The following is a 24589-nucleotide window of genomic DNA, read 5'->3' on the forward strand; positions in this document are numbered from 1 at the left end:
CTTTGGGGATAGAGCTTGAATCCAGCACGATCCCGGGTCAGCGCAGTCTCAGCACAGCCCGTGGGGACCGTGTCTGGGTGTCTGCCCCCCAGCTGGATGGAAGGGACATGATGGCAGAGTTCTGCCGCCTGTAGGGACACCCTTCCTGAGGGGCTCCAGGCTTTCGTTCTGTAGCTTACTCACCGTTAGCTATGTATCTAGTGGTGCGATTTGATCACTGAGACGTGGCTTATTAAATATGGGAAATAATTCAGTATTTAACCCATTTTAGTGTTTGTTCACATCCTTAAGTATCTGTTTACTTCGCAACAAGTAGATTTACTGTTTCCTGGTAGACGTTCAGCGCTCTGGTTTTTTGCCTAATTTCTAGGGGTTGTTTTATTTGTATCTTGCTTTTTTCTTTCTGCCATGGCTTCCTTCCCACTCCCAGATAGTGACCACCAACACACACATGGTAAGAAATCTGTGGGTGTGTCCTTTGTGTTTTTGGAGTGCATTATAAATAAAATATTTCTCGAAAATATTTTCCAACGTGACCCCCTCTGTGTGCTTTGTCGGTAGAAATGCTGTTAGTTGCTGCCCCACGTCTGTAGGACTGGGGTCGTCCCAGAGACCTGTGTGTCCACTTGGGTCACTGTTGCTGAGGTGACTCCCTGTATTTCCATGTTGGGGACCACCAGCGGGGTCAGTGGTGTTTCTAAGTGGACTTGATCTGTTTGGACTTCCCTTGACCTAAGTAAGTAGGAAGACGCACAAGTGTGCGAGGCCGGAGGGGATGCTGCTTTGACCGTGGCCGACCTCCAGCCCCGCCTGGAGAATATCGAGAGGCCCGGGGCCCGGCGTCCTGCTTCTGGCCCGATGTCCCAGGGTCCACGTAAAGAGGGGAGCTTGTGAACAGAGGTTTACTGCATGTCCTGTTCGATGGGACACCTCTCTGCCCGTTTGTCCCTCCGCGTGGTTGGCCTGAAGTTCAGAGTCTTGCTGTGTGTTTGCCCATCGATTTGTCTGTTTCTTTTTTCTTGTGACTGAAAGGTGCTGTTATCTCTCATTATAACTTAAACCAATTTTTCCTAAATGGATCTTGAGGATTTTTCAAAGTCTTACTGCACTTTTCTAAAATCTTTACATTTTTCAAGAATTTACTCTTTGTCTTAGTTCTAGTAGAATAGTTCCCGGGTGCCACCAGGCCATAAGGTAGCAGTGGTTGAGTCGAGCTATCTTACCGTTTGCTCTTATGCATCTTTAGTGAGATTTCCTTGCAGGCCCAGTTTTAAGTGAGCACCTCACGTGTACCTTAAAGAGCTCAGACTTCGTGTCCCGAGCATCCGTGCTCCCAGGATCCAGGCAGTGAGTCGCTTCTGCAGGCGTCACCCTCGCTCCCCGCTGTCGCTCCTTCGGTCGGACAGTTTCACGGTGTTAAAGCCAAGCAAATGGAAGTTCAGACGGATAAATACTGTACAAGGTCAGGGAATTAGAGTTCAAACCCAGGGTATGTGTTTTAGACCATATGCAGCTACTGAACTGCTTGACGCTCACATCACGTGGTGACAAGGTTGGCCCCGCTCTGCAAGCCCACGAGAGGGCGGGTGTGAGCAGGGAGGGGACGTGCACCCTGGACACAGGTGCTGGTCGCCCGAGTGGCCCCAGATGCAGGCCTGAGGGGCCTTCCCGGCACGAGGCTGGGCCGCATCTCCTCCTGCCGCTGCTGTGGTCGGAGCTGCAGGCCCGGGTGCCTTGAGGCCCTCCCCGTGAGCCAAGGGCTTCTGCCGTTTCCTGTTTCTCTGCTACTCCCTCCTGAGGGCCCCCTGAGCCACCATGGAACCCGGATCCCAGCGTCTAGAAGAGGTCTTTTCCATGAGACGGTTACGTACCACCCCTCCCCCGCCTGCCCCCTCTGTGCCTTTGCTCAGCTGTTATGGGACAAAAGGGTGGGTTAGAATCTGGGACGATGACAGGAAGGGAGCGCGAGGTAGGAAAGACGCCAGTTGGCTGGGGCCCTGTGCTCACGGGCCCGGAGCTCCGAGGCCCCCGTGGGAACAGAGTCAGCACAGGCCACGCACATCCTGTCACATGAAAAGCTCCTGAGATGCACGGTGATGTCAGGAAGCAGCGTGCGGGACAGTCGTACCAAGTGAGGTGCTGGACCTGGGCGTTTGTCCACAGTTGTGCCTTGGGTCACTGGCGCTCGGGGGATGATAAACAACCTAGAGACGTAGAGGCGTGAGAGCAAGACCAGCACTAGGCGGAGGGGCACCTGCAGGGACCCAGGTAGACCTTTGTCACCAGGAGGACAGGAGCCCCAGGCAGTGGGGAGCCCCCCAGGGCCACGCGTGGCGAGGGCACCCCGTCGATGGTCTGACTCTAGACCCTCACGGTACCTCGGGGGCTCCGCACAGAGCTTTCTCGCTCTGGATCACTGATTCTTAAATTCTTGTCTGTTTGTCAGGTAAGGGGGTTGCAACACTTACAAAACCAAAAATGATATTGCAGGCTGGTTCTGTAGTGATTCAGATAAAGCTGCAAACAAAGCTGTAAGTCAAGGGCAGCCTCAGGTGGCTGGCGATGTCCTTGGTCTTGGGCAGCAGGTGGTTTGGTGATGATCACGGTCATCGCTGTCCCCTTCCTTCCAAGGAGGACGAACGTGTCTTCTTGGTGGGACATTTTAGCTGCCCTGTTCTAGTGATGGTCGGGAGGTGACCCCTGACGACCTAAATCATTCTGTAGGCCTGTTCATGGATCTACTGAGAACAAGTGAGTCATTGATAACTTTTGAAAAAGAGGAATTCACTTGTGGAGCATTTTCTGCACAGACATCAAGAGCTGTATTATTTCTCAAGTGAGAATATAAGACAATGATTATTTTATTGTTGAACTGCGGGATATTCCTAGGTGAACGCTTGAAAGTTTGGGGCACATTGTAATAGAAGCCAGTAGACGTCTAGAGAGCTGGAACATAAGCGGTCCCCAGCGGGCTGAGGACGAGAACACCAGCCGCTCAGCAGAGGTTCCCGGTCAGCACGTGAAGCGATGTAGTAGATGTTCCTTGTGGCTGCGATCTTGAGAAAACATAAGACATGTTTGTCGTGGAATATTTTCACACACAAAAATTAAACTGGTCTAGATTTTAGAGCTTCTGTGAGCAGTAAGATTTCCTACAAGATAGTCCTGAGGAAGAGAAGAGAGGGCAGCGTGGGAGAAGGAATTAAACTTGCACCTGGTTTGGGGGGAGGTTGGAGACCTCCGACTGCATCCTCCTCTCCTCTGAGCGAGGCCCCGAAGTTCACGACGTTCTCCGCGGAGACACGTGTTACTTTAGGAGATCAGCCCTGGGGCCTCCCGGGGGCTGGGGAACTGATATCACTGGGGAAAAAGGCCGTCCCTCAGGACACCCCTTTGAGAGAGGGCATTGGAGCCCCAGTGGATCACCCCCAAAGTCCATAGAAATAACGGCCAACGAATTCAATAATACATTGGCTATCAGCTTGACCTGAGGGCTCCCTTAAATAAGGAACCCCAGAGGAGCTTACGGCGGCGTTACCGTGATCACCTCCCAGTGAGCTGCGATAGCTGCCAGAGGGCACAGGTGAAGGTGGGCAGGTGTGCAGCCTTGCCCATGTTCCAGCCCAAATGCCCGAATCTGATTCAAGGTACTTGTGCTTTACTGCTGTTCACCTGTAAAAATCACACCCTGTGCTTTGCTGGGCTGGGCGTGGATCCCAGATCCACCAGAATCTACCGAATCCTAGGAATCTCGGCAGTGCCTTGGGAAGCACCGTCCTACCCTTCTCGGGAAGAGATGAGAAGCCATTTGAGCGATTGAAACTTTGTCCCCGATGCGATGCTGCTGGAGATGCCCTGTCACTCTGCCACTCGTACTCCACACCCACATTTGCTGTTATGTAACAGTTTTGTAAAAGATCTCTGAATCCCTGCCAGGCAGGGGTGGCAAACACAAGAGCTGTGAGGGCTCCTGCCCGCCCAGCTGAGCTGACGGTGCCCGCGGGGTTCAGAGCCGCCCCCTCCCCGTACCTTCACCTTTTGCTTTTGGCTAAAACCGGTAGCTTCCAATGAAAAGGAAGCGGGCGCTGCGTCCTCCTGCACCTGCTGGCCACTGCCGAGCTGCAACCCACCTCAGAGGTAAAATTTCCTGCCCCCGACGATAAGCATTGAAGAGAGAGCCCTGTTTTTGAGGGTTTCCCAGCCTGGGCACTGTTGCCGATGAGGCCAGGAGTTTGTGGTTGTAGGGCTGCCTCGGTGCAGTTAGCAGACCCCTGGCCTCTGCCTGCTGGATGCCAGTAGCCCCCCTCCCCCGAAATGTCCCCAGACACTGCAGGTGTCCCCCACCTCGGGGACAGAATCACCTCCAGGGAGGGCCACTGTGGCTGTGGATCTGAGCCCAGTTTTATCACGCTGATGAAGCGAAGAATAAAGTGATGAGGGTCCTTAAGTCTGTTTCCTACAAAAGTCCTGACGCTTTGGTTTTTCTCCTAGAATTCTGCACGTAGGTTCTTGCCTCGGTAAACACCTCACAAGGCCTGCAGCCCACACGCTCGCCTGAAGTGAGTCGTGTGTAGGGATATCTCTTTGGTTGAAAACTAACCATACGGGAAAGCAGTTTTATTCCAGCTTGTAATGCTCTGTGACAGAAAGCCTTGTTTTCTCTTAAAGAAGAACTGGGCGCGTTTTCTGAGAGGCCCAGCTCGCAGAATCCAACAAACCAGAAACGGGTCGGCTCTTAGGCGGTGTCAAAATCTCAGGGAAAATAACTCTTTTAAAATAACATGTCCAAGAGGCTGGTTTGTCCCCAGGAGGAAGCCTCCGAAGTGACTGGTGTTTCCTTTTGCTTGTGTCTCTGTCTGTGGGTGAGAAATGTGTTGTCTCCTGGTCGGACGTGTGTGCTCCCCGCTGGCCGGGCCCACATCCCGCCGGGGCCTCGTCTGGGGGCCGCTGCATGTCCGAGGTTATGGCCGTGGACCTGCCCCAGGCCCTCGTGCAGCTCTGTCGTGTCTCCCCTCCTCCGTTTCCGTGACTCCCACGGGGCCCCATCCCGGTGACGCCGCCCGCAGGGGACAAGGCTGGTGCTCTCACCAATCCCAGGACGATGCCAGCAGTGGTTTGCCTTCCGAGCCGACAGGTGTTTGAGCTGAAAAGAGACTAGACACGTGCTCTACCGAGCGTGGGCTGGGCCCCCGGGTAAAGGTCTCGTCCGCAGGAAACACGAGTGGGGAGACCGGGCTCGGCCCCCTGCAGACCGCGACTCTAGCTCTCGGGCGCGTCCTGCTCTGGTTTGTGAGCAGGGCCACCGTTTGCGGGAGCAGCGAGGGGGCGACACCCGGGGTGGCTGTGCAGGAAGGACGGGGCGCCCAGCGGGAACCACCACCCGCCCCGGCGCGGCTGCGGGATCCGGGGCCAGTGAGCCGGGCTCGCTGGCCTCCCTCTCACGTTGTGGCGACATCGCGGGGTCTCCGCGTCTCTGGGGCTGGAAGTGTCAGGCGGGGCCATGGGAGGTGCTCTCTGCCCCTTGTGCGGGGTGCGCAGGAGGAGAATCCGTACTAGTGGGAGACGACGTGGACTCTTGTCTCCACAGATGTTTGGGAACTGGACCTTCGGGACGCTGGTGTTCACGGTGATGGTGTTTACGGTCACCCTGAAGGTACATCCCCTGACCTGACGTGCTTGCTCCGGGCACAGTCAGCCCTGCTAATGAGTCGTGACCCTGACCCTGACCCTGCCGGGGTCTTCTCCCCCGCCACCAACTCGGCCCTGGCCCCGAGGGGCAAAGGTCAGAATTGCACAGAAGGTGAGGGAGGGAAGGAGCCTGTTCTGTGTGAAGGAATGGGGATTGGACTTCTTTTAAATGGCGATCGGCCCCACCCCTTGTATAAGCAAAATCCATCTTATTTGGAACAAATTAATGGACTGTGGAAAATTTAGCTCTTTTTCAAGTCAAGTCGGATTCTTCCTGGAATATCATTATGAAGGTCCCAAATCCTACCAACCTGAGTCTTGGAAAATCCCAAAGCAATGTCCTGGGTAGATCCATAACCAGCACCTTGAGCCGTCGCCCGAGTCGCCCTGTGGGAGCATCTCCCCGGGATCCGGGCAGAGTTACTGGCAATGTTGAGACTCGGAGGCCGTGGGGAACCCTTTCTCCCCGTTGGAACCTAAAGTGTGTTTTTCCCAAACAGGTCTATGTAGGCATTTTGACTACAATTAAGGTGGTTTCCATTATTTTCTGGCTTCCTTCCCCAGCTGTCAGGGCTCACGGGGCCACGCCCAGGCGACACCACCATCAGTCACCTTTTCCCTCTTTCAGCTGGCGCTGGACACACACTACTGGACTTGGATAAACCACTTTGTGATCTGGGGGTCACTGCTGTTCTACGTCGTCTTCTCCCTCCTCTGGGGAGGAATTATCTGGTATGGAGTTGATAATTATAGAACCATCATTATGTTACTGGTCCTGCGGTGTCTTTCCTCGAGGGCTGACAACTCATTATCCATATGACCTCGTTCCTGTGTGCGGGAGGGGCATGGCGCCAGGGCTGGGGGGCCTGCAGGGGACGAGGCGGGTGTGGTCCCTGCTCCTTTCCGCCAGGTTCTCAGTGAGGGAGACACGCTGCATCATACATATGACAAGGGAAGAGCAGACCAGACACTACAGCAAGGGACCTATTTTGGATCAGAGGTTGGGGAAGGCCTCTGCAAAAAAGCTGGTATTTAAACGGAAACCTGGGAGAAAGACACTGTCATCGTCATGGTGGGTGCGCCAGGGGAGCTGGCCCTGGGCCGAGGCAGTCGGACCCCAGACAGAGCCCTTCCTAAGGAAGGGAGCCCCACGTGCAAACACCCTGGGGCAGGGCCCGGCAGCGGAAGGAAGGTCCAGCCTGTCGGCCACATAGGACCTCGACCCCAGCCTGCCGCCGTCGAGGATTCCAAGCAGAGGAGCATCAGAGTCCGACCGCACGTTTAGGAAGGTCACCGTGGCTGCTGTGTTGAAAGTGAACTTGGGGGTGGAACACAAACAAGACAAGCAGTCTAGAGACCATTGCAGTACCGTGGTCAGTCCTGACGAGGGCAGCAAGTGGCTGCATTTGGCATCTGCCACAAGCCTGCCTTTGCCAGCGCTGTTCCGTCTGCCCAGACGTCCTTTCTAACTAGCCTGTCTGGTGAGCTCCTATTCGTCTTTCGAAACCCGGCGGCCCATCAGCCTCATCCACTCTTCCCTCGAGTCACCTCCCAGGCGGGCATTTCCACCTGGTCCCCCAAGCAGTCGTTCCTTCCCCTGTCACAGCGCATGCCGGATTTACCTGCAATTCTCCCGTTTATGTTTCCACCTCCCCCGTAAGATGGAGAATTTCCTGAGCAGGGCTGGGACTGGGGGGAAGCAAGTGAGGCCCGGGACCACAGCCTGGCCAAACGGGAGGCCAGAAGCAGTGTTCCCTCCACCTGGCGTCCCCCCTGCTGACCTCAGCCCCTGGGAGGGGCAGGCGGCCCCAGAAATGGGGGAGTGGCTCCCCGGTCCATCAGGTCCCCACGTGGAGGTTGCTGAGCTGACATGCACCCAATGACCCGCTCTGTTGCTGACCCCCCAGTGGCGAGATCCATGCGTTGCACATTCTTGGAGACCAGGAAATCCAGGAAGACCAGACCAGCTTTTGGTGGGTTTCCAGCAGCCCTGCCCCAGGCCAAAGATCCCTGTGGTTCTAGCGAGCTCTCCAGAGCGGCTTTGTAAATGGGAGGCTCCCCCGAAAACTCCCTGGCCAGCTCCTGGGCCTTGGGGCTTCGGAGCCGTGAAGCTGTGTGACTCAAGTTTAGCATCATCACTGCCCCTTTCCAGAGGCTTTTGTGATTCACCTGGCAGGAGAGTCATTTCATTCTCTGTATTTTTATGGAAATTAAAAATATTATGGCAAAATTTTTTTTTTTTTTTTTGAGGTACGCGGGCCTCTCACTGTTGTGGCCTCTCCCGTTGTGGAGCACAGGCTCCGGACGCGCAGGCTCAGTGGCCATGGCTCACGGGCCCAGCCACTCCGCAGCATGTGAGATCTTCCCGGACCGGGGCACGAACCCGTGTCCCCTGCATCGGCAGGCGGACTCTCAACCACTGCGCCACCAGGGAAGTCCCTATGGCATATTTTTTTAAGTATTTAATCGTTCTGCTGACGCGTGCAGATATGAATGCATGAAGGTATGCATGCTGCATATCTCCTCCATATTAATAGCTATTGCGCAGATATGATTCTAAGGTCCAAAAAAAATCACCTACTTCATCTTTTAAAATCTTTCCTGCTATTCTGAAACTGAACTTCGGGGACTTATTTTCCCCTTTGGGATGACTTCATAGAATTCCTCTCCTTTTCCCATGGGTTAACATGCAGCGTTACAGGGAAAGGTCACACCCCAGTGTTTCTGTCATCAGTTCCAGCAGGCAGGCTAGGTGGCTTGTCCAGTGACTGTCGTGACCAAAGTGAAAACTGCCAGAACAAATGGGCTCTTCGTGCAAGTAGAGAAAACAGACCAGGATTTCGGTGTTTCTCCTGCCATCGTGTTATGTTTCTTCTTCCCCTCGACGCTGCAGGCCATTCCTCAGTTATCAAAGGATGTACTATGTGTTCATACACATGCTGTCCAGCGGCCCCGCCTGGCTGGCCATCGTCCTGCTCGTCGCCGTTAGCCTCCTTCCCGACGTCCTCAAGAAAGTGCTGTGCAGGCAGCTGTGGCCCAGCGCCACCGAGAGAGTCCAGGTACCGCCCCGCACGCCGTGGGGACTGTCCTTAGAAAGGGGAGCGGGAAAGGTTTGGGTTTGGAAGTGTGGTCAGTCCACCGTTACTAACGAATTCCATGATGACACGTGGTTTTACACCTGAACCTAGATGACCAGTGGTTAGACTTGAGCGGCTAGTCCCTGAACTAAGAAAAAGATTAAGAGAAAAAGATGAAGCCAATACAAAAGGCAAATTGTTTTGTGTACATTTTTAAGAGTTTTTCCAACTAATCATTACCTTGAAGGTAAAATTGCATTATTTTTAGGGATGGTGAATTTGGCTCAAACTTTAGCATTTATTTTGGGAAATTCTGGTTATGAGTAGGTAGGGCTGTTGTTTTCCACAGTCCCAAACGGAAGCCAGCAAGCTGAATTCTGGGTTCAGGAAAGATGAGAGATATGAAGGATGCCCGGACCCGCATCAGACACAGAGGTGGTACTCAGAGCTTCCCAAGAGCACTCTGGCCCTCCCCGGAGTTCTTGGGGAGGGGACGTCCCCCGTCCCCTTACCCCTGTGGCCCCCCGCTCCCCTCTCACGCCTGTGATTTGCCCTTGGAGGTGCAGGCCTCAGGAGGAGGAGGAAGGATGCTAGTGAGAGGGCAGAGGCCACAGCAGGGCCCGTTGCTGCAGGATGCTTGTCTCACCTGTAGCAAGGTGCTTGTGCAGTGAAGGGGGTGGGGCATGCAGGTGGGGAGGGACAGGAGGGAGGGTGACAACAGGAGAGGGCAAGTGGCACGTCCTGGGGCTGAGTCACTCTGGGAAGCTCAGGGGCCCCGTGGTCTCAGTCCCCAAGTGCTGTTGGCCGGCTTTGGGGTGGAAAGCGGGTGGACCTCCGGGGGCTGGAGCCGCAGTCACGGCACTTGCCCCCACTCCCCTCCCAGCAGGTGACGGGTCGGGTGGGCAAGCCTTCAGATCCCTGGTGCTGGTTTTAAGTGCTGAGCGCAGTGCCCCAGCCCTGGGGATTCTGCTGGGTTTGTAAAGTCGGTGCCCAGACGAAACGCAGGAGGGGTTAGTGCAGGTCCACGTCTGACAACTTCATTACGAGTTGCTCACAGTTGTCCAGGGCTGGACATAGGCGGGACACAGACGGGAGTGCGAGGGGAGGGATTCTGCCCGCCTGGGCTGGGCCGCGGGGGCCGGTGTGGCCTGGTTTCCAGGGGCTGCAGGGATGTCCGGTGGCTGCCGCCGTCTCACCGGACTCACCGCCTTTTCTTGTCTCTTCCCTTCTTCGTTCCTTTCGTCTTCCGGCCTCTTTGCCCAAATAACCACCTTGTTTAACGATGTGCATGGCCTCCTGACCTCTGACCTCTGACCTCTGGGACCGGCAGACTAGGAACCAGTGCCTTTCTGTCGAGCAGCCCACCGTCTTTATGCTTTCTCAGACTTCCAGCAGTCTGACTTTCTAACGGAACAAGGTGACGCTTTTCTGTCTTTTTGCATGTTTGGGACTTAGTCGCAGGACCGCACAGGGCTGACGGTTAAGCTCGGAGCCGCGCTCACAGTCCCGCACTGGGCCACTGGCGTCGGGGATGCAGGGTGCCGGGCTCCTGTCGTCCGCGCCACTGACCGGTGCCTGTACGTGTCCCTGGGGAGCGTCAGAGCTCTTCTGTGCAGGCGGCTGCCGCGAGGCTGGTCCTGGTCCCCGCCCGGGGCAGTGGGGCCGCTCCTGAGTCCCAGAGCCCGCTCTGCAGGCGGGACTGAGGGCCTCTGGAGAGGCCAGACCCAGGCCGTGCCACCGGGCTGCAGACAAAGCCAGGACAGATGTGTTTGGGGTCAACTTTTTTACCAAAGTCCCCCTTAACATTTTTTAAAAGTCTGATCATTTTTAGAAAAAGGCGCTGACCTTGCCGTAAAGGGCCGTAGCGCCTCTCTCTCGGGCACATAGAGCCATTCATACAGTTTTCTGTGGCCGCCGCCCAGGATCGAAGGCGTTTCATCCAGAGCCAAGGCTTCAGGGACACAGCGTATCTGTTTTCAGTTGTTTGTGTACCTGATGCCTCGTTTCTGTGTGCTCCGAATCAGGCACACTTTGAAGATCTGTGTTTGGTGTTACTGCTTTACTAAGACAGCTTGCTTAATGGGAAAATGCCTAAAGCAAAAAAAAAAAAAAAGGCTTTTTCTTCTTTTAATAACTGTTTATATGTTATACAGCTTTAGCACTGTTTTTTAACTAGCAGGATGGTACATTTTTTAAGTTCAAGTAATTATTGGCGATCGAAATTTTTTTAATCTGATGCCATCAGAATTTGTTAGAATAAGTTACATCATTTCATCTTGCTGTTCACACACTTGAAAACATTCAGGATGAAATTGTTAGGAACATTTTAATAAGTCACAGGAGGTGCTTATGAGATTGGTTAAATCATGCCAACTCCAGGCTAAAATTAAATTCCTCTGACTATTGATGGAGTTCATTTAGAGTTGATTTGCAGAAGCCAGACTCTGGCTTGGAGAAGGGCCCCGAGCTCTGCTTCCGCTTGGAGAAGGGCCCCGAGCTCTGTGTGTCCGTAGCCGCGGCCGTGACACCAGGGTGCCTGGAGCCTGCACTCTGGGCACACACAGGGTCAATGTGTTGTTGCTGGGGAACCGTCCAATTTCTGCAAAACTTGGGAGGAACAAATACCTGACTAGCTCTTTTGGGGGACGTACTGCGTTTGAGATGGATGGCTTTTTCTTTTCACCTGTCCTATTAAAGCGAAAAACATGGCAGGCACCGTGTGTGTACACACGTAGGTCATTTATATATACGTGTGCATTTCTGGCTTCTACATCCATTTGCACATACAGTCGTGGGCGTTTCCGCCCCTGCAAAGAGCAGCCACCCCAGCGCTTGTCTGCTTCACCCACTCCTCGCCAGAGAACATTCTGCAGCTCAAACTTGTGATTCTTCGACTCCTACAATTCTCTTCTTCCTTGTTACTGAGAAACTCATACAGTTTGACTAGAAGATCTCAGTGTTCAGATGCCTGTGGCCCCGCTGACCTGCGGCCCTGTGACTCCTTGGACCTCCCAGATTCTGGTCTCAGGCCGGGACTCCTCTGTTTGACCAGAGACGGGGCCAAGGGACGGGGTCGGGCAGGCACACAGAGAGGGACAGGCAGGTGGACAGAGAGGGATAGAGGGACAGGCAGGTGGACAGAGGGGGATAGAGGGACGGGCAGATGGACAGAGGACAGAGGGACAGGCACACAGAGAGGGACACAGGGACAGGCACACAGAGAAGGACACAGGGACACAGGGACAGGCACAGAGCTCCTCCCTTGGGGCCGGGTGCCCTCTTGGGGAGCCCAGCCGTGCCAGGGTGGTCTCGGGGAGCGGGCAAGGCCGTTAGCCAATGCCCCACTCTGGGCAGCAGCCTCCCCAGTGGCCCGGCCTCCCCTCCGCGGGCTCAGTGTCTGTCCTCGCCTTGCAGAGGAGCTCGAGCCGCCGAGCCCCGGCCGACGCCGCGCCGAGCCCTGACCGGCCTCTCCTGATGGACCCCGAGCCGCGGCCGAGGCGCGAGTAGCTGGCGGATAGGTAACGCCGCCCGCGGGCAGCCCGGTGTGCTGTGCTCTTGCTGACTGCGCGGTCTTCCTCCAAAGTTTTGCGTGCTGTGCTGTGTCTGTTAGGTTCGTGGTCACAAAGAAAGGCTTTTACACACGTGGGTTCCATCCCAGGTAAGTGGCCCGCCCAAGAGGCCGGCCGCGTGGGCTGCGTGCCGTGCACACGCACGCACACGCCTGCACACCTGTGCAGCGCACACTCTGGGCAGACGTCGCCCCACACGTGTCCGGTGTTCGGCGTCCAGAGCACAGTTCATTCATTCTCGTCCGTGGTGGTGGGAATGGCTTCACCTGAAAGGTCCATCAGGAAAGACCACCTTTCGAAGTAAAAAAGGGGATCTGGAGTGAGCGGCCCGAGCCTTGGCCGGGGCAGGTGTCCAGCAGCACCTTCAATGTCCAGAGCAGGCGTCTCCCGCCCGGCTGCCCCTCCCCTCCCTGACCGTTCGATCCGAATGCACGCGTGGGCCGGGGAGATGCCTCTGGGGGCGCTGGGTAGGGCGAGGTCAGCATCCCCATTATAGAAACCGCAGCCAGCCCGGGCCCAGGGAGGGGCTTCGTGTTTTCACTCGTGTCTTATGCGGGACGGTGGGCCTGAGAAGGGGACACGATCGCAGCCGGGACGGTCCACGTGCCTCCTCCGTGTCTGGTCCAGCTGCGTTCGGGGGAGCCCAGGCCAGGGCAGCGAGGGCGGCGGCCACATCGGGGCGTCGGGTCAGATGACGGGTGCTCGATGGGCTTCTCGCGGGGGTCCCGGCACTGACTCTGTCCTTTCTGTTCCCGACAGACTGCGTGCTTGGTGTCAGGACCACCTCTCGGGAGTCACCCCCTTGCCTCTCTGTAGACCCCAGCCCTGAGCAGCGCTCTGGGAGGGCGGGGGGCGCCAGGCCCCCTCCTGCTCAGCCTCTCCCACCCCCCGCGTCCCCACCCGGCTACAGACCCTGCTCCCGTGGCCCGAGGGGAGACCGGATGCACGGATCACGGGTCCAGCCGCTAAGAGCCGTACGGTGAAGGGGATAGGACAGGCGTCTCCAGGCGGCGACCAGGCAGGACGCACGCGAGCCCTCGGTGCGCCCCGTGGGAGCAGGAGGACGTCTGCGGGGGATCGCGGTCCCCGCCCCGGGTGAGGCCGCACCGCGACCTCCTGGGAAGCACAGCTGAGCCTTGCAGGCGGGGTGGGGTCTGGCTCCTCCTCCCGGGCCCCAGAACCTCTGCTTTCGGAACCAGCCCACGGACACCTCAGGACCGGCACCCCTCCCTCCCGTCCGTCCGCTGCTGGCGCCGGGACCTGCGGTAGCGAGGCTGACCGTGGACGTGTCTGGTCTCACGTCCCTTCCTCCGCGGGGCTGGGGCCTGTGTGCTTCGGCACCGCCTTCTGCCTCCCCCCAGCTGCCTCTGCGAAGAGGGGAACCTGTCCAGTAAAGCTTCCGGCACAGGTTCCGGGCGATTCATCTTCCCGCTCCGAGGATGCGGCTCACCGGGGTGCCCTTGCGAAATGCCCGTTTGGGGGGTTGAGGGGAAAGGTGGGGTCTGGGTGCCCGAGGCCGGCCTCTGGTTGTGGGGCTCAGGCCCCCATTAAGAGTGGTCAGTCTCCCAGGCGGTGTTGTCCCCCAGATCTGTGTCAGGCCCACAGGTCTGACAAGGTGGCCTGGGCGACCTGAAAAGCAATATCGCTGCCCTCGCCGCCACCGCGCTGGCTCTGACCAAAGCCTGCCCTGCCGGGGGTCCGATCCGTGTCTCCTTGAGGGGGTGAACCGTCAGAAGGCAGCTGTGCTGTAAACTCCCTGTGAATTTCCTGTACCAGTATCTTATTTCTAGAAATAACCCGTTCGACATAGCCTTAATAGTCCGTAAAGAAGACATTTCAGTTTGAGATTCAGAGGGTAAAACCAGTGGCTTTTTAGGAAAGGGTCACCCAGAAGCTAAACATTGCCCCCGCTGGATGCATGGGTAGTATATAGGGATGTTGGGAGTGAACACTGAGTCTACTTCCGAGATGCTCGACGTTAGGGGTTTCGGGAAGTTCAAATTTCAGTTTGATTGTATGATGTCCACCTATAAACTATTTGTTTAAACGAGGGGATGAGTTAACAGCAAGAACAAGGGTACACAGGTAGTCGGGGTGAAGCAGGTGAAGTATAAACATACCAAAGACTAGGATGATGGACGTGGGGCTTCCAGTGAGACGGGGATGGGAGGGCGTGTCTGTCCGAGGGTCCTCCAGCCTCCACCCCGCCCTCTGTCACTCACGCTCCATGTCCAGGGTGTGGTCCACACTAGACCCTGCAAACAATGGTGTGTGCATTTTTACAGTCGTTTTTAAGAACCTAAAATGGGTATAAATGTAATACATGTGGGGGACAGATTCTCTGTACGTTTAGTTAACAAATTGTTTGTAATGTATTTTTTTAGAAATCTTAAAATTCCCTTTGCACTGAAGTATTTTCATAGCTGTTTTATTTGTTAATGTATCATATCTAATTTTTAAAGTATGTTTTTAAAGCTTTTATTTTTTAAGTTGATGACATTTTGGCCACTTTATATTTGAATTCTGATGAACATTTTGGCTGAATGTCTCAATATCTGATGAATGTGAATTTTCAGATTTGATTTTATTCTCTACACCTGTTTATTTTTGGTGTTTCTGGCGGTAGTGAGTAGCTAAAAGGCATATTTAGAGTATGATAATTTGCTATGCTCTTTCTTCACAGTTCATTGCCATTTCCTCTGCTTCTTATTTGGTTTTTCATTTCTATCCTTCAGCCTTAAAATAGAAGCTTCTTGACGGTTCTGTGTCCTCTTTTTGCCTGTATTGAGATGGTTACCATTTACCTCGGATAAGTCAAGTCTCCTTAAGAAAGTTACTGACCTTTACATGCTCCAAAAAGTCTTTTTAAAATTGTTTGGGAAATTATTAAGTGGCTGTGCCTGATAATTTGAAATAGGCGAGGGGCATGAGATCAAAAGTAAAGTCAAAGGAGGGACGGAAGAACCCACCGAAGTGACATTGCAGACAAGACAGTGAGGTTCCCACCTGACAGTGGGCAGTACTTACTTGCCTTACACTAACCTTAAAACAAGTAATCTAAGCATTTTCCTTAGTTTCGAAAATCTTACAGCTGTACGTTAATCACTTATTAACATTTCCCCCGTTGGTCCAGATGTCTGGTTCCTGACCCACACGCCATCCCCCAAAGCAAGCTGTCTGTAGGCCGTGTTGCTCCGGCCACCTCCCTCCTCCTGCTTTCAGCTCCCGGCCCCCCGAGGCCGCAGGTGCACACACATCCCACGTCCTAAGGGGACCCTGCGGGGGGCCTCTGAGCCCCACCCTCAGGACAGGTGGCTGCCAGCAGCCCTCGGACCCTCCCAGCTGCAGCATCCCTGTGTCCAGAGCTGGGAGTAAAGACCCTCTCTTGACAACTCCTGTTAGAATCCAAATCAGCCCATTCCTGTGCCCTTGATTCCAGGGGGTGAACACAGACCAAATGACCCGCGCCCCCCTCCCCCTAGGGGGACCATGGCCCCGTGAGACCCACTGGTGGCAGTGCCGGGCCACGGGAGGAGCCCAGGAACGCCACCTTCTGCAGTAGCAGGTTTATAGAAGCATAGTTTGGCCTGGTGAGATTTTGCAGCTTTAACTACAGAACTGCCTTGCACATGCTGTGTAACTATTCTTAAGTTCATGGGCATCAACCAAAAGTTCAGGGCAACCTAAGGGAAGTTTCCGGCCTTTTTCTTTAAAACCACTAAGTTCATCTGTTTTGCACTATTAATGATGTAATACAGCCACTTCTGCTTTATCTTAAAATTAAGGGTATTTATTTGACAACTCAGTGTAACAGCTTGCTCTGCACTTTCTTTTGGAAGTTTCCCATTTGTAACTTTAAAAACAGGAAAAATGTCTGCTGGCAAATGCATTCTTTTTTTCTTTTTTTTTTTTTTTAGTTAGAGGGTAGGTGAAGGGGTGAGAATCATTCTGATTGTCTATAAACAAAGCTTTAATGAAGATGTGTCAGAGTATTATTAAAGCGTGATTCTACTTTTGCAGAAAAAAATCTAAAGATCAGTTTATATAGCTTTATTTTTTACCTTATCAAAATATACAGAATTTTAATATGCGTATATTGTCTCTGACTTAAAGTTATAATGTGTGTCTGCATTGCTGTTTAAAATGTCCATTCATTATGTAATGTAATTAAAGAGAATCTTCAAAAATGTATTTAACATGAAAGTTATCTCTAGGTGTTGTCATCATAAATACTGGAATTTATTTTTAAACTATTGAATATAGTAGGTGCGTTTAAGATAATAAATCAGCCTCCAAACAATAATGTTTAATTGATGTTTAATTGTTTATTTATTAACCTGCTTTGAAATATTAAATTGTGAATTAAACCAAATCTTAAATTTCTGTAGAATTTCTTTTGTATGCTACTGTTTTTTGTTTGTTTGTTTGTTTGTTATTTTTTTATTTTTTATTTTTTTGGTACACGGGCCTCTCACTGTTGTGGCCTCTCCCATTGCGGAGCACAGGCTCCAGATGCGCAGGCTCAGCGGCCATGGCTCACGGGCCTAGCCGCTCTGCGGCATGTGGAATCTTCCCGGACCGGGGCACGAACCCGTGTCCCCTGCATCGGCAGGCGGACTCTCAACCACTGCGCCACCAGGGAAGCCCCTGTATGCTACTGTTTTTAACTTTTATTTCTGTAGATAAAGTATATACGAATTATGATTGGACTTTTCTGCAGATTATCTAAGCAGGAGACCTGAATCTGCTTGCAATAAAGAAGAAGAAAGGTCTGGGTTAGTTTCTTTACAAATTAAAAAGATCATAGAAGTTGGTCTTAACTTTCTGCTAAGAGGAGTTGCCGGGTAAACACTCTCAAAGGGAGTGTCTCTGTTTGGAATGAAGTGGACGGCACTGTGGGAGCTGGTGCCCTGGGAACATGTGGGACCCGGTGCCTCACGGAGGCCGAGGGGCGCAGAACAGGAAGCTCAGTGTCGGATTTCCTAATGCTGTGATCCTGCCCGTCCCCCTCTGGCTGCTCCCTGACCCTCCGCCTGAGACCCCTTTCCATCTGGATTCCTCCCCTTTCCCTCCAGGCTCTCCTCCCTTCCCCACTCTTGTCGAGGCCCCGGGTCCCATAGGCTCGTGGGCAGTCGGAGGGAGGGCGGGTTCTGTGCGCCCAGCACTGCCGCGCTCGGGTTCCTGCCCCCTCAGCCCTGGCCTCCCCGGCCCCTGGCCACTGCTCCCATCAGCACCAAGCTCCCTGTCTCCTCTGAAAGCTTCAACCTCAGAAAACTCCACACATCGTCACACCAGGTCTCATTCCTGGGATTAGGGGACCAGGGTGGAGCCAGGTCGAGGGTCCTGAGAAAGGGCCTCGCTGGGCTGGGGCAGGACTGCCCCTTCAGGGCCGACTGGCTCCCTGGGAGGGACCGGCTCAGGCCTCTGGCTTCACCGGGCACAGTTCTAAACCGGGGGCTTTTTTCCCGGCTCCCAGACACCATGAAACAAACACACAGCCGGGGCGAGTAACTCACCCTGAGTGGGTGACCTTGGCTGTCAGACCAAACGCCAGCAGCCAACACAGCCACAGACGCTACAGGAAGCAGATGCTGCAGGTGAGTCGGATCCCGGGGCTGCTGTTTGCTGCGGTCCAGTGTCCACACCTGCCTCAGGTGACCCAAACGTGTGACCACGCTAACCTGGGAAGCTGGGAGGAGTGTGCTCGCCTTTCAGAGCAAGCGAGGGCACCCTCGCCTGAGGCTCTGCAGGTGTGAACAGCCAGCCTGCGCGCCTGTGTTCACGTGAACACAGCCCTTTATTCTACTGGGTCGTATCCCAGCCTGATCAACACCCACGTTATTAAGCTTCCTCTTTCATGGAAAAATCTTAGAAACACATAATTTTTCAATTCCTTTCTTGCAGTAAGGGGATACCACTAAAACTGTATCATCGTATTAACTTCCCCACGGAAAATGCTCACCCCTTTGTACATTTTTATTATTCAGGCCGTTCGAATAATTCAGGAGCATTTAATTAGCAATCTTCTAATTCCTCATCGAGGTACATTAGTCCTAATCAAGCCTGACGGAGGCCCAGCAGAAATCGAGAGATGCAGCATCTTTAATCAGATGAAGAATGTCTTACTCAAGACATCAAACCCCACAACTAGTGGACAGGTGTCATGTCTAAAGGTGATCTTGAGTCAGCGCTCGACACCCAGAGAAATTTACACTTAATGCCCCACACAGCACGTTCTTCACATTCTTCAGGGCCCCCGTCTCTTCGTTACATCGTGTTGTGTGCTCCACTGACCCATCAGCAAGGCGTGAGAACTCATAACACCCCAGAAACCATGAGAAGGGCTGTGCCTTGTACCTGAGGGGCCTATGACAGACCCTGTCCCAATTTATTTGTTAAAACTTTAATGAGAAATATGGATTACTAGCTGTATTACTTATTAAGAGTATGTATTATCCTTTAAAATTAGTTATACAGGGACTTCCCTAGTGGCTCAGTTGTTAAGAATCCGCCTGCCAATGCAGGGGACACGGGTTCGAGCCCTGGTCTGGGAAGATCCCACATACTGCAGGGCAACTAAGCCTGTGCACCACAACTACTGAGCCCGCACACCGCAACGAAGAGTAGCCCCCGCTTACCGCAACTAGAGAAAGCCCGCACGCAGCAACAGACCCAACACAGCCAAAAGTAAATAAATTAATTAATTTCAAAAAATAGTTACACAACATCATAATTTGAAAAAGTTCACTCATCAATGCTCTTATTCACTTGGTTTTTACAAGATCCGAAGAGAGAGAGAGGGTTGTAAAATAATAAAATTTCCTCTGAGACTCAGATAGTTTCAGTACCTTTAGAATTTTAAAAAGACCTACTGCAAAGTCTCAAATAAGCCAAGTATCAAAATAAACGTGGTGCTTTAATTAGCTAAGACTTTGTCTTGTTTAGGAATGATTACAGTTCCCAAATCCTTATAAACTAGTTGAGCAGAAAATATATGTGTTGTTAGGGACATGAAGGCTAAATCACAGACCAGTGACACTGAATGGATGAAGCCTGAAGACCGGCTGTTATTGTGGCACTTGTAGGTCGTCTTACAATAGTTAAGAGGAGGTCATTCCATGTGGACAGGACAGTGTGAAGGAATCACCAGGCAGCACAGTAAAGCCACTTGGAAGAAAATGTGTCTCCTGTTCCCTGGGGCTGTGGTGGCCCACGGCTCAAACACAGGAACTGACTGTCCCTCAATCCCCAAAGCAGAAGTCTGAGGTCAGGCTGGCTCCCTCGGGGCTGGGAGGGAGGGTCCGCTCCTGGGGCTGCTGGAGACCCTGTCCCTGCTTCCATCAGGCAGGCGTTCCCCTGTGCCTGTCTGTATCCCAGCGTCCCACCTTTGTAGGGACGTCCGTCACATTGGGTTAGGGGCCCACGCTGATGGCCTTATTTTACATTAGTTGTGTCTGTAAAGACTTTATTTCCAAATCAGGTCACATTCTAAAGTGCCAGGGGTCAGGATCTCAACATACCTTTCTGGGGAGACACAGTTCAACCCATCAGTCTGGGGGCAGGGCACTCGGGGCGACCACGGAGGCTGTACCCTCGGGATGCGCGTGGGGAGGGAGCAGCAGAGGGCGTGGGGGGTGGGGGGTGGGGTTGGGCAGAGCTCAGCTGCCTCCCCTCAGCCGGGGCTGCTAACTCACCGCGGCCTCCACATTGTCCACCTTGGGGTGCAAGCCCGTGGCCACCGTGGGCCCAGCGGGTCCTGGGGGTCCTGCCCACACCGCGCCGGTGTGCACAGCCCAACTGATTCGTCCCAGGGGAGCCGCCCAGCGCAGCAGCCAGCTCGGGGCCTGGAGCCTTGTTGCTGCCTGAATAACTCCTGGGCACGGGAGGCTCCGGGCCCTGCCCGCCCCGCCGGGCCCACAGCAGAACCGGGGCACCGGGCCGGAGGCGCCTCAGCTCAGGAGGAGCGGGGGAGGGAGGGTCGCGGCCAGGATGCCTCCTACTGGGGGCCCGTTGGTCCTCCCCGGCCGGTTGGGTCCCTGATGCCCTAGCGATGGGGTAGGCAGCCCCCCAGCCCCCCAGAGGGATGGCCTCTCAGGGCTCCTCAGGACTCCAGAGGACCAGGGCCCGTACCTGGCCTCCCGCGTGTCCCAGGGGACCCCAGGCTTCCGGAGAGCGGGGCGGTTCTCCCCGCTCGGGTGTTATTACTTCCTTTAACACAAACTTCTCTGTGGGAGCAACACTTTCCACAAAGGATTTAATCTCAAGCGGCAAAGTTCCAAACTCCCCAAACGGCCATCAGCACAGTGATCAGGCCGGGACGCTGTCCCAGGACGGCCCTCACACCTGCCGGGCGCCCGCAGGCCCGAGCTGCGCAGTGTCCAGGCCGCGCGAGCCCCGCCTCTGGAGAGCCCACGGGGCCACGGCCCTGCCTGCGCCGGAGGCCCTGATGTGCCTCACCCTGGGGTCCCACCCCGTGCGGGAGCGGAGGCTCCTCAGGCAAACTGTCCCTTAAAACCCAGCTCCTCGGGGCTCTTTCTACAACTCCATTTGTGATGCTAATTTCCTTGTGCTTCCCCGGGGCCTCGGGGCCTGGAAAGCCGGGCGAGCCGGCACAAAGGGCTCACTAGGCCCCAAAGGCCGCCGCCAGCAGGGCGCCCGCCGGGCTTTTGTTCTGGGGATTCGCTCCTCCCGAGTTACGGCGACTTTAATGAGCCCTGACCTTTTCTAAGAGCACAGGGGTCTTGGGGCTTTGTCCCCCGTGTCGTGCCTTCACGGGGAAGGAAAGGGGCTCCGGGCTCGCTGGCCTGTTTCCAGGTGCGGGCGACTGAGCTGGGGACCCAGGACCCTTCGTGGGACGCCCGCCTTGGGGCAGGTGGGCTTCAGGTCGGAGTCCGTGCTGTCCGGCCGTGGGATCTGAGCCTGCAGATCCCCTGACCGGGGTCGAGCGGGTCAGCGACTGCTTCCGCTCGTTTCCTCACCAGTGGTGCTATCTGTTTGCACGTCTCGTAGAGAACCCCTCCCGGGCGTGCTCGCCGCCAGGCTGCCTCTCTTTGGACTTTCCCGGCTCCGGTAAGTGATACTCAAACAGCCTCTGGGAGGGCATCCCCGTGACCCACGTCCTCGGTGTGTCATGGGAAAGAGGGACGTGGTCTTAACAGCTCAGGACCCCACGCTGGCACATCTGGCTGGTCTCGAGGCCCTTTGAGAAGAGGCACCTGTCTCTAACCCTGGCATGTTCTTGGGGGCGTTTCCAGTGGACCCCTCCACCCCCCTTCTGTGGAGGAAACCATCCAGCTGGGGGAGTTCCCTGCCTTTACCGTCCTGTCCCCTCAGGCCACTATCCTTCTGCAGCCACCGCCGCTGCGCCCGAGAAGGAGCTGGTGCCCTGTCCACCCAGGAGCCCTGCCCTCCCCCGCACCCATCCCGTGGGGGGAGAGCCTACCCGCCCGGCCCGGCGCCCCAGCCTCCGCCTGGGCTCCGGGACTCCGGGGAAGTGCACGCGGACTTGCAAGGCGATGCTGCATGGCCGCGGGAACCGCGCTTTGAGGGGAAAGTCCTTCAGAGGCGCCGCCCCGCCTCCCCAGGGGCGCCCTAGAGCCTTTGGGGTTCATGTTGGCCACCTTCGTGGCAGAAGTCCGCGCCTGTTTTACTCACATTTCCCACCGTGACCCACTAAATGCAGACGTTTTAAAGCCCCAACTAAAATGAAGTTTATACCCAGGTCAACATTTGGGATGCTTCAGTCCTTCTGTGCACCTCAATTTTCTGAGTTCTACTCAGGAACTTGTGTGTGCCCTGAACTCTGGAAGACCCGAGAGTGAAAAGGCGGGCGCCTTCCTTTTCCTTGCAAACGCTGCCGCAGGGTCGGGGACCCCCGCGGCCGGCCCTCCGAGGGCCGGCTCATCCACGAACCACTTCCTGCCCTGGGATCCGCAAACCTGGAGCCCGGTCCGAGCAGGTCGCGGGCGACGCCCATCTCGACCCACGGGCAGCGGCACCTGCCCCACGCAGGCCGACTGGGGCGCGTGGGGAAAGCGTGCGAACACGCGGGGGGAGGGGGAGGGGCGGGGCTCGGAGGCTCCTCCCCTCCCTCCTCCCCTCCCCGCGTCCTCCCGGCCCCGCCCACTCGGCTCCAATCCCTCCGCGCTGTCCCCTCCCCCACCTCTCTCTTTACTCCAGACCCTCCTCCCTCCTCTTCCCCTGCCCCCCGCCACTCTCGTGCCGCCGCCAGACCAGCCCTCCACCCCACCGCCCTCCTGCCCTCCCCTCCCCTCCCCTCTCCCCCTCCCCTCTCCCCTCCCCCAGGCCGAGGGGGAGCGGCGTCAGCGCGGGCACCTGCGGGTAGAGGCCGCGGACGCGGGGAGGACGGGCCCACGGCCGGGCAGGTGTGTGGGGCTGGAGAAGGGGGGAGGGGGGGCCGGGGAAAGGAAGGAAGGAGGGAGGGAGGGAGGGCGCTCGGTCGGCTCCTGGAGGCTCCGCTCGCCTCCCGCCCCCGCCCAGCGTGCGACCGCTGAGAGCCCAGGGGACTCCTGGCGGGGCCGGAGCGCGGGCCCCACGCGCACAGACGCCCTCCGCACTGCCGGGGCCGGGGTCCCGCACACCCCGGCAGGTGTCACTCCCAGGCCTTCTCCTGCAGAGTTCCCTCCGCGGAGGAGCCGTCCTCCAGGCTCTGCGGACCCCCAGCAGGTGCCGGGACAGGTGTGATAGGGGCGGCTGGGGCGTAGGTCCCCCCCGACTCTGCCCTTCCTGGCCGGGCAGCGGGAGTGGCGTGGCCCCAGCCTGGCTGATTTGCTTTTCAGCCGGGCCGCAGAAAAGCAGGCTCTGCAGTTTAAAAATACTGCCGTTTGCTCTTTCAACTCCGGAGGCTATTGCTGCCAGTTTTTCAAAACCACACTTTGTTGCCTTTCTGTAGCGCTAGACACTTAAATAAGAACCGGGCGGGAGCTGGTCCTGAAGGAAACTTTCTTCGGGAGCAGGTGCAGCCTCTTAACTTCACTGAAAGCGTCCCCATCCGGGGCCACGTGGCTCACCCTGCCCCTAATGGACCGCCTGCGAGCCCTGCACGGGGAAGGGGTTAAGGTGACCCTGAGGCACAGGCAGGATGTGTGGGGCGGCCGTGGGAGGCCCCAGGATGTGTGACCGCTGGGAGGAGCGGAGCCTCAGAACTAGAAGCGCGTCCCCCAGGGGCTGCTGGTGCTGGAGCGTCTGCCGGGGCCCCAGGCCCGCAGGGGACCCCGCTGGGCAAGTAGGTGAGGGGTGCGGGCCCTGGGGAGGAGCCCTTGCGCTGGAGGGTCCTCGAATATGCAAATCGTCGGTGAAATGACCGGCCCAAAGCTGGCTTGGGGACCTGAGTTCTGACCTCTGCTCCAGCCTCCCGGGACCCACTGCAGCGGGAGAGGCCACCACCATGGGGGACTGAGGGAGTCCTGCCCTGCGGTCCTCGGGGGGCAGCCAGGCGGGCGCTCGCTCTGGGGTGAGTCAATCCGGGAGGGATAGGAAGAGAGAGTTTTCAGCTCTGTTTTAGGACCCCCGCCCCCTGGGGCAGGGGCACCCTCCCAGGTCCAGGCCTCACAGTCTGGGCAGGCGCTAGTGCAGCTGTTGTCGGGAGCACCCAAGCCTCTGTGGCTTCAGCCCCGCCCTGTGTGATGCCTCCCCTGGCAGCCAAGACTGTTGTGTGAAAGGCTGTGACTAGAGAGCCGAGGGCCTTACGCACCGGAAGCCTGGTTACAACCCTCCTGGCTACAGCTTCAGGCAGACCCTTTCCAGAGTGGTGGAGGCACCATCTTCGTACAAGAGACCCTCGGAACAAGAGGAGAGTGGCAGTCTAACTTGTCAAGGTGATCGGAGCTCAGCGACAGAGGACTTCTGTGCTTGAAATGCAGCTTGAAATCCTGTCTTTCTCCTGAATTTGAGTGTCTTCACTCCCCCCCGCCCCCCGCCGTCATTGCTGGGCTTCTGTTGAACTCTGGTCCTCAGGTCAGCGGTAACTGTAATCAGCGGTCCAAGATCATATTTCCACGAGACCCTCTTTCTGAGTTTGGGGCTCCGTTGTGAAAATTGGACATTTATCTGGCAAGCAGCATCCTGGTGACTAGAAGTAAAATACAGTCACTTGGAAAGAAGAGCTTTCTGCCGATAGGCATTTAAGTACCTTTTGTAAAACATCGAAAAACCTGAAGTTGAAAGGAAGGTTATTGGAGTACTTGTGTGATGGAAATAAACTGGCCTGGAATGTTACAGATTCAGATTCGCTGC

General features: G+C 55.7%; 1 protein-coding gene across 4 annotated transcripts in view; it reads left to right on the forward strand.

The window, feature by feature from the left end:
- The window catches only part of ATP11A (ATPase phospholipid transporting 11A), a 121101-nt gene extending 104397 nt beyond the window's left edge, over positions 1-16704 (forward strand). The window contains exons 26-30 of one of the 4 annotated variants that reach the window (XR_014013573.1): positions 5588-5653; positions 6317-6420; positions 8582-8747; positions 12180-12423; positions 13094-16704. Coding sequence is in view for 3 of the 4 variants with exons in the window: in XM_081214516.1 (XP_081070642.1) it covers positions 5588-5653; positions 6317-6420; positions 8582-8747; positions 12180-12272 (429 nt within the window). In the remaining variant the exon portion in view is untranslated. Of the gene's footprint in view, positions 1-5587; positions 5654-6316; positions 6421-8581; positions 8748-10095; positions 10283-12179; positions 12424-13093 lie in introns of those variants that run through there. The other 3 variants (XM_081214516.1, XM_081214517.1, XM_081214518.1) reach the window with 3 other exon arrangements.
- The last annotated feature ends 7885 nt before the right edge of the window (positions 16705-24589 follow it).

The sequence above is a fragment of the Mesoplodon bidens genome (assembly GCF_964165515.1).
Source record: "Mesoplodon bidens genome assembly, chromosome: 17".
NCBI lineage: Eukaryota > Metazoa > Chordata > Mammalia > Artiodactyla > Ziphiidae > Mesoplodon > Mesoplodon bidens.